Below are 16,488 nucleotides of genomic sequence, written 5' to 3'. Positions count from 1 at the left end.
TCTCATCCTATTGGCTGTTTTGAAAAGCCAATAGGATTTCAGTAGCTCTCATCCTATTGGCTAATTTGAATTTTAAGGGTTTTTGGGTGTTTTTTTTTTTTTTAGTTTAGGGTTTGGGCTATTCCTAAACAAGCTAAATGCCCTTTTAAGCGCAATGCCCATACAAATGCCCTTTTCAGGACAATGGGTAGCTTAGGTTTTTTAGATAGTTTTTTTTATTTTGTGGGTTTGGGGGTGGGGGTTTTTAATGTTAGTGGGTCTTTGTAGTTTTTTTCTAGTAAAAGAGCTGTTTAAAGGCACAGTCTAGTCCAAAATAAACTCATGATTCAGATAGAGAATGTAATTTTAAACAATTTTCCAATTTACTTTTATCACCAATTTTGCTTTGTTCTATTGGTATTCTTAGTTGAAAGCTAAACCTCGGAGGTTCATATGCTAATTTCTAAGTCCTTGAAGGCCGCATCTTCTCTCAGGGCATTATGACAGTTTTTCACCACTAAAGGGTGTTAGTTCCCATTTATCATATAGATAACACTGTGCTCACACACGTGGAGTTCTAGTAAGCAAGCTCTGATTGGCTAAAATGGATGTCTGTCAAAAGAAATGAAATAAGGGGGGCAGTTTGCAGAGGCTTAGATACAAGGTAATCACAGAGGTAAAAAGTATATTTATATAACTGTGTTGGTAATGCATAACTAGGGAATGGGTAATAAAGGGATTATCTATCTTTTCAAACAATAAAAATTGTAGACTGTCCATTTAACTTTAGCTACTGAAATTCTATTGGCTGATTTGAACAGCCAATAGAATTTAAGAAGCTCTCATTCTATTGGCTGTTTTGAACAGCCAATAGGATTTCAGTAGCTCTCCTTCTATTGGCGGATTTTAATTTCCAAAATCAAATCAGCCAATAGGAATGCAAGGGACGCCATTTTGAATCGCGTCCCTTGCATCAAAGATTCAGTATATGGCGGCGACCGTATGAAGAGGATGCTCCGCGCCAGATGTCTTCAGGATGGACCCGCTCCGCGCCGCTGGGATGAAGATAGAACATGCCATCTGGATGAAGATAGAAGAGGTCGCCTGGATGAAGACTTCTCGCTGCCTGGATGAGGACATTGCTACCTGGATGAAGATAGAAGAGGCCGTCTGGATGAAAACTTCTCGCAACCTGGATGAAGATAATTCAAGCGGGACTTCAAAAACTGTAAGTGGATCTTCGGGGGTTAGTGATTTTTTTAGTTTAGGTTTTGGGCTATTCCTAAACATGCTAAATGCCCTTTTAAGGGCAATGCCCATACAAATGCCCTTTTCAGGGCAATGGGTAGCTTAGGTTTTTTAGATAGTTTTTTTTATTGTGGGGGTTTGTAATGTTAGTAGGTCTATTTTTTTTCAGGTAAAAGAGCTGTTTAAAAGGCCCTTTTAGGGGTATTGGTAGTTTATTCTAGATTAGTTTTTTTTTATTTTGTTTTTGTTTTTTTAAATAGGTATTAGAATAGGAATAATTTTTATTATTTTTGATAATTTGTTTGTTATTTTGTGTAATGTATTTTTTCATTTTGGGGTGGGTTTTTATTTTTAGATTAGGGCTTGGGCATTTCATAAAAGAGCTGAATGCCCTTTTAAGGGCAATGCCCATACAAATGCCCTTTTCAGGGCAATGGGTAGATTAGGTTTTAGGTGTTTGATTTGTTTTGTAGCAAAAGAGCTGTTAACGTTGGGGCAATGCCCTACAGAAGGCCCTTTTAAGTTTTGTTTGTTATTTTTTTAATGGTAGCTTTTTGTTTTTGTTTCAATTTTAGTGGGGGGGGGGTTGTAATGGTAGTTTTTTTATTTTTGTAATGTTAGGTTTTAGTGTAAGGCAGCTTAGGTTTTATTTCACAGGTAAGTTTGTATTTATTTTAACTAGGTAGTAGTTAGTAAATAGTTAATAACTATTTACTAACTAGTCTACCTAGTTAAAATAAATACAAACTTACCTGTGAAATAAAAATAAAACCTAAGCTAGCTACAATATAACTATTAGTAATATTGTAGCTAGCTTAGGGTTTATTTTATAGGTAAGTATTTTGTTTTAAATAGGTATTATTTAGTTAATAATTGTAACTTTAATTTAGCTCTATTTTAATTATGTTAAAGTTAGGAGGTGTTAGGGTTATGTTAGGTTTAGGGGTTAATAGTTTAATTTAGGTTGTTGCGATGTGGGGGGCTAGCGGTTTAGGGGTTAAGAGGTTTATTTAGTGGTAGTGATGTGGGAGGCCAGAGGTTTAGGGGTTAATAACTTTATTTAGTGGTGGCGATGTCGGGGAGCGGCGGAATAGGGGTTAATATATTTATTATAGTGTGGCCGATGTTAGGGTGCAGTGGAATAGGGGTTAATAACTTTAGTATAGTGGCGGCGATATTGGGAGTGGCAGATTAGGGGTTAATAGATTTATTTAGGTGGTGGCGATATCGGGAGCGGCAGATTAGGGGTTAATAAAATTATGTAGGTGTTGGCAATGTCGGGGCAGTAGATTAGGGGTGTTTAGACGTGGGGTTTATGTTAGGGTGTTAGGTTTAAACATAACTTTTTTCCCCCATAGACATCAATTGGGATGCGTTACGGAGCTATTCATTCCACGCTTCAGGTGTTTATTCTGACACCTTCTCCCCATTTATGTCTATGGGGAAAGCGTGCACGAGCACGTCAAAACAGTGCTTGAATTGAAAACTTGTAATGACAGCACTATAGAGGGTTAAATAACGCAGTTTTAGGGCTTTAAAATTGTCAGGAGTGAGGTGTTAGAAAAAAAAACAGCACTGAAAAGTGCCTTTACATTGCGGTCTATGGGAACTGTGTGTTCCCATAGACCGCAATGTAAATATACTGTATATGTATATGCTTATATGTATTTATACACATATTAATATATATATATATAAATAGGTATATATTAATATACATGTATATATTTAAAAATGCTGCCAATCACTGTGCTACATACCTCCTTTGCTGCGCAAGTTTCTGATGCCGTCTCTGGCGGCATAAGAACAAAGCTCCCATAGAAGCCTATGGAAGAGCACTCTCATGAGCGCAATGCTTCCTAGCAATGCAAACGAGAGTTTGTGTTCAAATTGCGATTAACTTGTTATACCATCATACATTATCGTGCGCTGGTATTAGCACTCCATTTGTAATCTGCCCAAAAAATGGCAAAAACCTATTTTACAATACAGCATTCCATTAACATACAAGTCTTTACATATTGTCAAGACTTTATAAATAAAATGTACATACTTTCAGTGGCAGATTATACCTTTCAAAAAGTCTTTAATGGGTAAAAAGGACAACAGGGATGTTTTAAAGCAGGTGTGTTTGAGAAAAAAAATGAATAATGACATATTGCTATGAATGGATTTTATTATTTAGGTACATCATTCTCACCTCAGTCTCTCTCTTTTTAAATACAAAGGAATCTGGAATCAATAGATCTTTCTTACAACAAGCTTGTTCATGTACCGTCCTACTTACCGAAATCATTGCTACACCTTGTGCTCGTTGGAAATGAAATTGAGAGGATTCCAGGTTATGTGTTTGCACACATGTCACCGGGGCTGGAATACCTCTACCTTTCTTTCAACAAGCTTGACAACGATGGGATGGACCCAATATCATTCCATGGGGCTTATCACTCATTAAGAGAAATATTTCTGGATTACAACGAGCTGAAGAGTGTTCCAGTTGGACTGGAAGATATGAAAGATCTTCATATTCTCAGACTCAACAACAATAAAATCAGGTAGGAAACATTACCTCAACACAAGGCTATGAACAATAGTTTATGTTTCTAGGAACTTAAAGGGACAGTAAAGTCATAATTAGACATTCATGATTTAGACAGAGCATACAATTTTAAACAACTTTCCAATTTACTTCTATTTTTAATTTGCTTCCTTCTCTTGTTATCCTTTGCTGAAAGGTTTATCTAGGTAAGCTCAGGAGCAGCAAAGAACCTAGGTCCTAGCTGCTGATTGGTGGCTGCAAATATATACCGATTGTCATTGGCTCACCCATGTGTTCAGTTAGATACCAGTAGTGCATTGTTGCTCCTTTAACAAATGATACCAAGAGACTGAAACAAATTTGATAATAGAAATAAACTTGAAAGTTGTTTAAAATTGTATTCTCATATCTGAATCATGAAATAATTTTTTTTGGGGTTTCATGTCCCTTTAACGTAAATAAATAGAACAGAAAATCTACAACCTCTCATAATACCAATAAACCAATGTTCCTATTTATCTATCTAAAGTTCTATCTAGACACAGATTTGTATTTGTTCCTCAGATTTTTTATACAAATATCTGCTATGATTAGTGTCTACTTTCAAAAAAAACATTCTGGACTACTGCTGCACATTGTGTTGTAGGCAGGATGTTGCTAGATTCTAAAAGGATCTGCGGCTATAGACAAAACTCACTGGTGCCCTAATCAGATTTTACCCTTCAAAACTCCTCTCTTGGTCATTATTTAAACAACATACAGGCACACACAAAAGCCGTTCTAAATAGTGATCAGATATTGCCATAAGAGTAGTTGTGTGTGTGTGTCTTTGTGTGTGTTTGTATGTGTGTGTGTGTCTTTGTGTGTGTGTGTCTTTGGTGCGTGTGTCTTTGTGTGCGTGTGTCTTTGTGTGCGTGTGTATGTGTATTTATGTGTGTTTGTGTGTGTGTGTCTTTGTGTGTGTGTCTTTGTGTGTGTGTGTGTCTTTGTGCCTTTGTGTGTGTGTGTTTGTATGTGTGTGGGAGGGGGGGGGGCAGATAAATTGAAAATCAGTCCCTAAAAGTCACCTAACAAAGAGTTTAATAAAACACAATAAAAGAACACTTTAGCAGTGAGTGCTCATAAATATAATTAAAATGTTACAAAAGCAAAATGATACACTGACACTGTAATAATGTGTGTTGTGTAATTTCTAAAGGATGTAGTCCAATTTTTCAATTTTACATAGCTGGTTAATATGATGAGAAGTTTGTACTTTTCTTTACCTCACAAGTTTTAAAATATGGCAAAGGCACAGACCCTCATTGGCAATGCCATTAACCAATTGGAAGAGAAGAGGTGGTTTAAAATGAAGGACAAAAAAACACAAGATTACTCCTTGAAAAAGCCAAACAAACTATTGGTGAAACGTACGTTGGAGATATTTTTAACAAGACTATCACGCTATTCAGAGACGGGGAAATTGCTGTTACACTACCTGACGTTAGTTCCAAGATCAGGGGGTGAAAGCTGAGTTGTGTCTGCATTTCTCCTATCCGTAGAACTGCAGTGTTTCCTCTGTGAATAGTCAGTTTGTTTTTAATGTTCTATTAAAATTTTAACTTGCAATTTTTGTCTGTTGTTCGTTTCTGGATGGGATTTGATAAAATGTGATTAGCTCTCACAAAGGTAAGGTCCTGACTGCTGCACCTGTTATATGTACTAAATGAAACTTCGCTATTGCAATGTATCTCCCTTTCCTTTCAAGGTCACTTGGATCTTCACATCGATTCAACTATATCCTTTAAAAACAGAATTTATGTTTACCTGATAAATTACTTTCTCCAACGGTGTGTCCGGTCCACGGCGTCATCCTTACTTGTGGGATATTCTCTTCCCCAACAGGAAATGGCAAAGAGCCCAGCAAAGCTGGTCACATGATCCCTCCTAGGCTCCGCCTTCCCCAGTCATTCGACCGACGTAAAGGAGGAATATTTGCATAGGAGAAACCATATGATACCGTGGTGACTGTAGTTAAAGAAAATAAATTATCAGACCTGATTAAAAAACCAGGGCGGGCCGTGGACCGGACACACCGTTGGAGAAAGTAATTTATCAGGTAAACATAAATTCTGTTTTCTCCAACATAGGTGTGTCCGGTCCACGGCGTCATCCTTACTTGTGGGAACCAATACCAAAGCTTTAGGACACGGATGAAGGGAGGGAGCAAATCAGGTCACCTAGATGGAAGGCACCACGGCTTGCAAAACCTTTCTCCCAAAAATAGCCTCAGAAGAAGCAAAAGTATCAAACTTGTAAAATTTAGTAAAAGTGTGCAGTGAAGACCAAGTCGCTGCCTTACATATCTGATCAACAGAAGCCTCGTTCTTGAAGGCCCATGTGGAAGCCACAGCCCTAGTGGAATGAGCTGTGATTCTGTCAGGAGGCTGCCGTCCGGCAGTCTCGTAAGCCAATCTGATGATGCTTTTAATCCAAAAAGAGAGAGAGGTAGAAGTTGCTTTTTGACCTCTCCTTTTACCTGAATAAACAACAAACAAGGAAGATGTTTGTCTAAAATCCTTTGTAGCATCTAAATAGAATTTTAGAGCACGAACAACATCCAAATTGTGCAACAAACGTTCCTTCTTTGAAACTGGATTCGGACACAAAGAAGGCACGACTATCTCCTGGTTAATGTTTTTGTTAGAAACAACTTTCGGAAGAAAACCAGGTTTAGTACGTAAAACCACCTTATCTGCATGGAACACCAGATAAGGAGGAGAACACTGCAGAGCAGATAATTCTGAAACTCTTCTAGCAGAAGAAATTGCAACCAAAAACAAAACTTTCCAAGATAATAACTTAATATCAACGGAATATAAGGGCTCAAACGGAACCCCCTGAAGAACTGAAAGAACTAAATTGAGACTCCAAGGAGGAGTCAAAGGTTTGTAAACAGGCTTGATTCTAACCAGAGCCTGAACAAAGGCTTGAACATCTGGCACAGCTGCCAGCTTTTTGTGAAGTAACACAGACAAGGCAGAAATCTGTCCCGTTAAGGAACTTGCAGATAATCCTTTCTCCAAACCTTCTTGAAGAAAGGATAGAATCTTAGGAATTTTTATCTTGTCCCAAGGGAATCCTTTAGATTCACACCAACAGATATATTTTTTCCATATTTTGTGGTAAATTCTAGTTACAGGCTTTCTGGCCTGAACAAGAGTATCAATGACAGAATCTGAGAATCCTCGCTTTGATAAGATCAAGCGTTCAATCTCCAAGCAGTCAGTTGGAGTGAGACCAGATTCGGATGTTCGAACGGACCTTGAACAAGAAGGTCTCGTCTCAAAGGTAGCTTCCATGGTGGAGCCGATGACATATTCACCAGGTCTGCATACCAAGTCCTGCGTGGCCACGCAGGAGCTATCAAGATCACCGATGCCCTCTCCTGATTGATCCTGGCTACCAGCCTGGGGATGAGAGGAAACGGCGGGAATACATAAGCTAGTTTGAAGGTCCAAGGTGCTACTAGTGCATCTACTAGAGTCGCCTTGGGATCCCTGGATCTGGACCCGTAGCAAGGAACCTTGAAGTTCTGACGAGAGGCCATCAGATCCAAGTCTGGAATGCCCCACAGTTGAGTAATTTGGGCAAAGATTTCCGGATGGAGTTCCCACTCCCCCGGATGAAATGTCTGACGACTCAGAAAATCCGCTTCCCAATTTTCCACTCCTGGGATGTGGATTGCAGACAAGTGGCAGGAGTGAGTCTCCGCCCATTGAATGATTTTGGTCACTTCTTCCATCGCCAGGGAACTCCTTGTTCCCCCCTGATGGTTGATGTACGCAACAGTTGTCATGTTGTCTGATTGAAACCGTATGAACTTGGCCTTTGCTAGCTGAGGCCAAGCCTTGAGAGCATTGAATATCGCTCTCAGTTCCAGAATATTTATCGGTAGAAGAGATTCTTCCCGAGACCAAAGACCCTGAGCTTTCAGGGGTCCCCAGACCGCGCCCCAGCCCACCAGACTGGCGTCGGTCGTAACAATGACCCACTCTGGTCTGCGGAAGCTCATCCCCTGTGACAGGTTGTCCAGGGACAGCCACCAACGGAGTGAATCTCTGGTCCTCTGATTTACTTGTATCGTCGGAGACAAGTCTGTATAGTCCCCATTCCACTGACTGAGCATGCACAGTTGTAATGGTCTTAGATGAATGCGCGCAAAAGGAACTATGTCCATTGCCGCTACCATCAAACCTATTACTTCCATGCACTGCGCTATGGAAGGAAGAGGAACAGAATGAAGTATTTGACAAGAGTTTAGAAGTTTTGTTTTTCTGGCCTCTGTCAGAAAAATCCTCATTTCTAAGGAGTCTATTATTGTTCCCAAGAAGGGAACCCTTGTTGACGGAGATAGAGAACTCTTTTCTACGTTCACTTTCCATCCGTGAGATCTGAGAAAGGCCAGGACAATGTCCGTGTGAGCCTTTGCTTGAGGAAGGGACGACGCTTGAATCAGAATGTCGTCCAAGTAAGGTACTACTGCAATGCCCCTTGGTCTTAGCACAGCAAGAAGGGACCCTAGTACCTTTGTGAAAATCCTTGGAGCAGTGGCTAATCCGAACGGAAGTGCCACAAACTGGTAATGCTTGTCCAGGAATGCGAACCTTAGGAACCGATGATGTTCCTTGTGGATAGGAATATGTAGATACGCATCCTTTAAATCCACCGTGGTCATGAATTGACCTTCCTGGATGGAAGGAAGAATTGTTCGAATGGTTTCCATTTTGAACGATGGAACCTTGAGAAACTTGTTTAGGATCTTGAGATCTAAGATTGGTCTGAACGTTCCCTCTTTTTTGGGAACTACGAACAGATTGGAGTAGAACCCCATCCCTTGTTCTCCTAATGGAACAGGATGAATCACTCCCATTTTTAACAGGTCTTCTACACAATGCAAGAATGCCTGTTTTTTTATGTGGTCTGAAGACAATTGAGACCTGTGGAACCTCCCCCTTGGGGGAAGCCCCTTGAATTCCAGAAGATAACCTTGGGAGACTATTTCTAGCGCCCAAGGATCCAGAACATCTCTTGCCCAAGCCTGAGCGAAGAGAGAGAGTCTGCCCCCCACCAGATCCGGTCCCGGATCGGGGGCCAACATCTCATGCTGTCTTGGTAGCAGTGGCAGGTTTCTTGGCCTGCTTTCCCTTGTTCCAGCCTTGCATTGGTCTCCAGGCTGGCTTGGCTTGAGAACTATTACCCTCCTGCTTAGAGGACGTAGCACTTGGGGCTGGTCCGTTTCTGCGAAAGGGACGAAAATTAGGTTTATTTTTGGCCTTGAAAGACCTATCCTGAGGAAGGGCGTGGCCCTTGCCCCCAGTGATATCAGAGATAATCTCTTTCAAGTCAGGGCCAAACAGCGTTTTCCCCTTGAAAGGAATGTTAAGCAATTTGTTCTTGGAAGACGCATCCGCTGACCAAGATTTTAACCAAAGCGCTCTGCGCGCCACAATAGCAAACCCAGAATTTTTCGCCGCTAACCTAGCCAATTGCAAAGTGGCGTCTAGGGTGAAAGAATTAGCCAATTTGAGAGCACGAATTCTGTCCATAATCTCCTCATAAGAAGAAGAATTATTATTGATCGCCTTTTCTAGCTCATCGAACCAGAAACACGCGGCTGTAGTGACAGGAACAATGCATGAAATTGGTTGTAGAAGGTAACCTTGCTGAACAAACATCTATTTAAGCAAACCTTCTAATTTTTTATCCATAGGATCTTTGAAAGCACAACTATCTTCTATGGGTATAGTGGTGCGTTTGTTTAGAGTAGAAACCGCCCCCTCGACCTTGGGGACTGTCTGCCATAAGTCCTTTCTGGGGTCGACCATAGGAAACAATTTTTTAAATATGGGGGGAGGGACGAAAGGTATACCGGGCCTTTCCCATTCTTTATTTACAATGTCCGCCACCCGCTTGGGTATAGGAAAAGCTTCGGGGGGCCCCGGGACCTCTAGGAACTTGTCCATTTTACATAGTTTCTCTGGAATGACCAAATTCTCACAATCATCCAGAGTGGATAACACCTCCTTAAGCAGAGCGCGGAGATGTTCCAACTTAAATTTAAATGTAATCACATCAGGTTCAGCTTGTTGAGAAATTTTTCCTGAATCTGAAATTTCTCCCTCAGACAAAACCTCCCTGGCCCCCTCAGACTGGTGTAGGGGCCCTTCAGAACCAATATCATCAGCGTCTTCATGCTCTTCAGTATTTTCTAAAACAGAGCAGTCGCGCTTTCGCTGATAAGTGGGCATTTTGGCTAAAATGTTTTTGATAGAATTATCCATTACAGCCGTTAATTGTTGCATAGTAAGGAGTATTGGCGCGCTAGATGTACTAGGGGCCTCCTGTGTGGGCAAGACTGGTGTAGACGAAGGAGGGGATGATGCAGTACCATGCTTACTCCCCTCACTTGAGGAATCATCTTGGGCATCATTTTCTCTAAATTTTGTGTCACATAAATCACATCTATTTAAGTGAGAAGGAACCTTGGCTTCCCCACATTCAGAACACAGTCTATCTGGTAGTTCAGACATGTTAAACAGGCATAAACTTGATAACAAAGTACAAAAAACGTTTTAAAATAAAACCGTTACTGTCACTTTAAATTTTAAACTGAACACACTTTATTACTGCAATTGCGAAAAAGTATGAAGGAATTGTTCAAAATTCACCAAAATTTCACCACAGTGTCTTAAAGCCTTAAAAGTATTGCACACCAAATTTGGAAGCTTTAACCCTTAAAATAACGGAACCGGAGCCGTTTTTATATTTAACCCCTTTACAGTCCCTGGTATCTGCTTTGCTGAGACCCAACCAAGCCCAAAGGGGAATACGATACCAAATGACGCCTTCAGAAGTCTTTTCTATGAATCAGAGCTCCTCACACATGCATCTGCATGTCATGCTTCTCAAAAACAAGTGCGCAATACAGGCGCGAAAATGAGACTCTGCCTATGATTAGGGAAAGCCCCTAGAGAATAAGGTGTCCAATACAGTGCCTGCCGGTTATTTTACAAAATTCCCAAGATTAAAATAATTCCTCAAGGCTATGGAGTATAAAATATGTTTATATATAAATCGATTTAGCCCAGAAAATGTCTACAGTCTTAAAAAGCCCTTGTGAAGCCCTTTTTTTCTGTCTGTTATAAAAATGGCTTACCGGATCCCATAGGGAAAATGACAGCTTCCAGCATTACATCGTCTTGTTAGAATGTGTCATACCTCAAGCAGCAAAAGTCTGCTCACTGTTCCCCCAACTGAAGTTAATTCCTCTCAACAGTCCTGTGTGGAAAACAGCCATCAATTTTAGTAACGGTTGCTAAAATCATTTTCCTCTTACAAACAGAAATCTTCTTCTCTTTTCTGTTTCAGAGTAAATAGTACATACCAGCACTATTTTAAAATAACAAACTCTTGATTGAATAATAAAAACTACAGTTAAACACTAAAAAACTCTAAGCCATCTCCGTGGAGATGTTGCCTGTACAACGGCAAAGAGAATGACTGGGGAAGGCGGAGCCTAGGAGGGATCATGTGACCAGCTTTGCTGGGCTCTTTGCCATTTCCTGTTGGGGAAGAGAATATCCCACAAGTAAGGATGACGCCGTGGACCGGACACACCTATGTTGGAGAAAACTACATTGTTACACAGTGTCAGTGTATCATTTTGCTTTTGTAAAGGAGCTCAATGAGCCATGCCAAGGCATCTGTGGCACCTTAAAAACTTGGCCTGGTTCCGGATAATATGTTAATAATGTTGCCCAATGCTCCTACTATCATAGAACCATTAAATTGAAGCTCAGAGTTTTACATGTTGACTGAACCACTGTTTTAATGGTGCCTAAAATCCACAATTTCCAGCAGAATGTGCATAATATTAATGTGAATAAATTCTAGTTCTAAGGACCTAGACACTATTTCTTACAGTGAAAGAGGCCTGTGCTGTGTAGAAAGTTAAAGGGACAGTAAAGTCAAAATTAAACTTTCATGATTCAGATATAGGGGCATATTTATCAAGCTCCGTACGGAGAAGTTATGAAGCAGCGGTCTAAAGAACGCTGCTCCATAACCTGTCTGTCTGCTCTGAGGAGGCGGACAGAAATCAACCCAATCGAATACAATCGGGTTGATTGACACCCCCTGGTGCAATGATAAATGCAGAGAGTGTATGCTGTTGATATTTATCGATGTGCAGTGGACATGATCCGCTATATCGGATCATGTCCGCTCGCACAATCATAAATATGCCCCATAGGGGCCAAATTATCAAGCGCCGAACGGAGCTTGATGCCCCTGTTTCCGCGTGAGCATTCAGGCTCGCCGGAAACAGCAGTTATGAAGCAGCGGTCGCTCCATAACTTGTCCGCCTGCTCTGAGGCCGCAGACATCCATCCGCCCTATCCTATACGATCGGGCTGATTGACACTCCCTGCTAGCGGCCGATTGGCCGTGAATCTCCAGGGGGCGGCACTGCACAAGCAGTTCACCAGAACTGCTTTTGCAATGATAAATGCCAACAGCGTATGCTGTCGGCATTTATAGATGTGCATCGGGCATGATACGCTATATTGGATCCTGTCCACTTGCACCTTAATAAATAGGACCCATAGAACGCAATTTTAAACAACTTTCCAATGCACTTCCGTTATCAAATTTGCTTTGTTCTCTTGGTATATTTTATTGAAGAGTAAAACTAGGTTGGCTCATAATAGCTCAGGAGTGTTCACGTGTCTTTAGTACACTATAGCAGCAGTGTTTTGCACCATTTGTAGATTTGTTATACAATGGTTCCCAACACTGCTGCCATTGAATACCAACAACACGTGCACACTCCTGAGCTCTTATGAGCCAACTAGTTTTACTCTTCAATAAAAGATACCAGGAGAACAAAACAAATTTGATAACAGAAGTAAATTGGAAAGTTGTTTAAAATTGCATGCTCTATCTAAATTATGAAAGTTTAATTTTGACTTTACTGTCCCTTTAAGGAAAAGAGAGGAGGTAAATGTTGCACTCATATTACTACCCCTTATGTAGGGACAATCCTGCACAGTTCTTTTGATTAATAAACTTGTGTACAGCCACAAATCTAGTAGACAGATTTCTTTGCTTCCTAGATTTTAGAGAAATATCTCAAACCCTGCCTTAGCAACAAAACAATCACTACCATATTTTAGAGATTTAATAAAACATATTCTTGTCTATATGCAGGTCTGTCTCTCCAAACTGTATCTGCAGTTCTGAGGACGAAAGGGATTCGAACATAGAGTATTTACACCTTGAAAACAATTACATCAATACAAGAGAAATATCACCCTACGCGTTTTCCTGCATACGTTCATATTCAAGTGTTATACTTAAACCCCAGAAGGTGAAGTAACAAAATATTCCATTTCCACAAACTGAGAATGACATTTTATTACACTGTTTGTAAAAATGGTGTAAAAATTAAAGGGCGTAAAGGATAACTGTAAAAAGTTTGTCTTTTGAAACAAAAGTCTCTAAGGGAATTTAGCTTCAAGTTAAAAAGACCAAGAATACACGGTTGCAGACGTTTTTAGTGTCCACGGATTGTAAATATTCTACTTATATGTCAATTTTATTATAGCAGCTATTGTATTTAGACTGGAAAATGTTTCCAGATTTTGGAGGAATATCCCCAGACAATTCCTAAATGAAATATTTGTTGCTTAGGCTGCACAGAGTGATGGTCTAATTTGTACATTCCAAACCAATTTATATACAGACAGAATTGTTACTATGCTGAGTGGAAAAGTAAAAAATTTATTCAGGGCTGGTCCCCGTAATTAAAGAAGCATAAAAGTAAATTTGTCTATGCCTGGACAACTGAACAACAAAAGTATTTGCATGCAAAAGAAATATTTTAAAAGCTTAGCAGTCCGAAGATACACCCCTTGAAAAGCTAGGAGGAATTCATGTCCCTGGTCTCCTGCGCAGCAACCAAACATTGTCTCCTTAAAGGTGAAAATTGAGACTTGTCCTATACACACAGTTTTATCATAACTGTAGTATGCTCTCCAGGTCTCTAATTCCTCTGGGAGGAGCAGGGAAAACACAATTTGCTAAAAGATATCTTAGCAATGGCAGGGAAATTAAATAAAAGTATGTGTGCTACAATATTTGTTTTAACTAAAGGTAATTAAACATTTTATTTGGGGTTAAATCTGTGTTTACTACCCATGTAAAGGGACATAACCGTGTTAAAATGCTCCCCCCAAAATAAGGTCCACTAAAGGGGCATATAAGTGATGTGTTAAAGGAACATTCAAACTTTTCAAACATCAGTTATAATTAACTCCCAAAAAATGTATTCCTTTCTCCATGTAAAAGTGGTTAAGTCCCTGCTGCCTCTGTTGTTTTCACCTCCCTCCAAAACATGCTCCCTAGAATTACCCAAGTATTGGCTCTGGATTGGCTGCGGCCTGCGGACAAACTTAACCACTTTTTTTCTACTTTTATAATCTGACATCAAATTTACGTTTTATATTTTTCTTTTCTAAATGTAGGCTGAATGTAATAAAGCCAATTAGAGGTCATATCGTCTGAGCCAATAAACAAATAAATAAAAATAAAAGTAGATTTTAAGTTACACAAATGTTGGTGACACTAGGCCATACACTACAATAAAGGGACTGGAACTTATACATTAAACAAAGTTTATTTTCTATGTCCCTCTAATTGAATCGTTTGCTGTACATGTTAATAAAATCATTTCCGCACCTCCTGCATTTCTGGCTTTCCCAACATCATTATGAATCACTGTATATGGTCAGTACCAAAGTGCAGCGCTTAGGCAACAGTCCCTTCTTGTTTGACAGTGAAGATGGTGCTGCAGTAGACGTGGAATAGGGAAATCTTTGAAAGTATAAACAGGCTAATTTAAGAGATATTTTTTAATTAATATATGGTGTTGTTTAAATGACCATTCATATAGTCTATATCTATAGGAATTGTTGCAACAAAACCACTAATCAACAAAATGCGTCAGTTCTCTTGTACAATTAGCTTTTATGTTTATATTTTGTTCTTGGTTTTATAGCTTTGGTGCATTCTTTTATACATTTGCTTTATACTTTGTCTTTCTAGGTTAGACATAGCTGAAACCTTCATGTTCAACCTAAGCATTCCTAACTATTTAAATATATAAAATAATCTGCAAATAAATTTGGACTGACTGGTTGTTGTGTTTTTTGTGGGGGGGGGGGGGGGTTGGTGGAGAGAGGTTGCAAAATAATGAAATAAATTCTAAAAATGTGTTTCAGGAAGATGCAAACAAATATTCTCAGAAATGCTAAAGTCTTTGTAAAATATCAATTAATTCAAACATTCAAAAAGGTTAAAAAACATAATGTATTCTTATCTGATAAATTAATTTATTTCTTGTTTGTGAGAGCCCACAAGATCTTACTCTTTGGAATTACATCACCTGGCCACCAGGAGGAGGCAAAGACACCCCACACCAGAGATTTAAGTATCCCTCCTTCTTCCCCTTTCCACCCAGTAGTATGTATAGCTAAGGATAGAAAGATGAAGGATAGTAGGGAAAGAAGTGCTAACTAAAACTACCGCCACCAACCAAAAAATGGGTGGGTTTGTAGACTCTCACAACCAAGAAAGAAATTAATTTATTAGGTAAGAATAAATTATGTTTTCTTTCTAATGGTTGCGAGAGTCTACAAAACCTTACTCTTGGGAACCAATATCCAAGCCGAGAAGTCCATGAAACTTATTTACCAGGAACCACCGCCTGGAGGACCTTCTTTGCAAAAGCTGCCTCCGCAGAGGAGAATACATCAAAATGATAAAACTTAGTGAAAGTATGCAAGGAAGTCCATGTTGCAGCCTTGCATATCTGCTCCACAAAGCCTCATTCTTGAACACCCACAAAGTAGAGACAGAACAAGTAGAATATATGTATCCATATACGTCAGAATGATCAGATAAAGGGGATAAAAATACAACAGGAGGAGTATAAAATGTCATTGTTTGCAGATGATATTCTATTCATAGTATCAAACCCCATGACATCAATCTTAACAATAATAAAAAAACTTGAGGCATATGCACACATATCTAACTTCCAGGTTAATTTGAAAAAATCTGACATTTTGAATATCAATATACAGAAGGATGAGATAAATAAACTAACAAAAATATGTCCCTTTAATAGAGTATTTAGTTTAAAATACCTTGGGGTGTTTCTTTCCCCAAATCAGAACATTATGTTTAAAACGAATTACTCGCAACTTAAAAATAACATACAAAAAGACCTTATAATTTGGTACAATAAAAATCTATCATGGCTGGGTAGAATTAATATAACACAAATGAATATTCTCCCAAGAATACCAATACCATTACCTAAAGATTACATTCCCGACCTCCAAAAGATAATTTTAAAATACATTTGGGGTAGAATACACCCAAGAGTAGATAGAAATATTATGTGTTGCCCTAGGAATAGGGGTGGACTTGGGGTACCAAAATATCGGCAAGCAGTTTTTTTGCAGAGAATCATAAACTGGCACAACGGAGGGAATTTGAAACTCTGGATAAATATAGAGAACCAATTAATACACAGTAAAAAGCTAAGCAATCAATGTTGGATTAACTCTGCACACAGAGAGAAAGAAATAATATTATCCAATAATAAGAGAAACTTT

The 16,488-nt window shown here is 39.3% G+C and overlaps 1 protein-coding gene across 5 annotated transcripts in view; it reads left to right on the top strand.

Moving 5' to 3' along the window:
* ECM2 (extracellular matrix protein 2) overlaps positions 1-14,989 on the top strand; it is an 84,999-nt gene extending 70,010 nt beyond the window's left edge. For all 5 annotated transcript variants that reach the window (XM_053721184.1, XM_053721180.1, XM_053721179.1 and 2 more), the window contains 2 exons: positions 3,456-3,782; positions 13,016-14,989. In XM_053721184.1, coding sequence (XP_053577159.1) covers positions 3,456-3,782; positions 13,016-13,184 — 496 coding nt within the window. In that variant the 3' untranslated portion in view covers positions 13,185-14,989. The remainder of the gene's footprint in view (positions 1-3,455; positions 3,783-13,015) is intronic.
* The last annotated feature ends 1,499 nt before the right edge of the window (positions 14,990-16,488 follow it).

Source organism: Bombina bombina, chromosome 7 (assembly GCF_027579735.1).
Source record: "Bombina bombina isolate aBomBom1 chromosome 7, aBomBom1.pri, whole genome shotgun sequence".
NCBI lineage: Eukaryota > Metazoa > Chordata > Amphibia > Anura > Bombinatoridae > Bombina > Bombina bombina.
The sequence above is the reverse complement of the archived record's forward strand: the minus strand, read 5'-3'. Positions and strand labels throughout refer to the sequence as shown.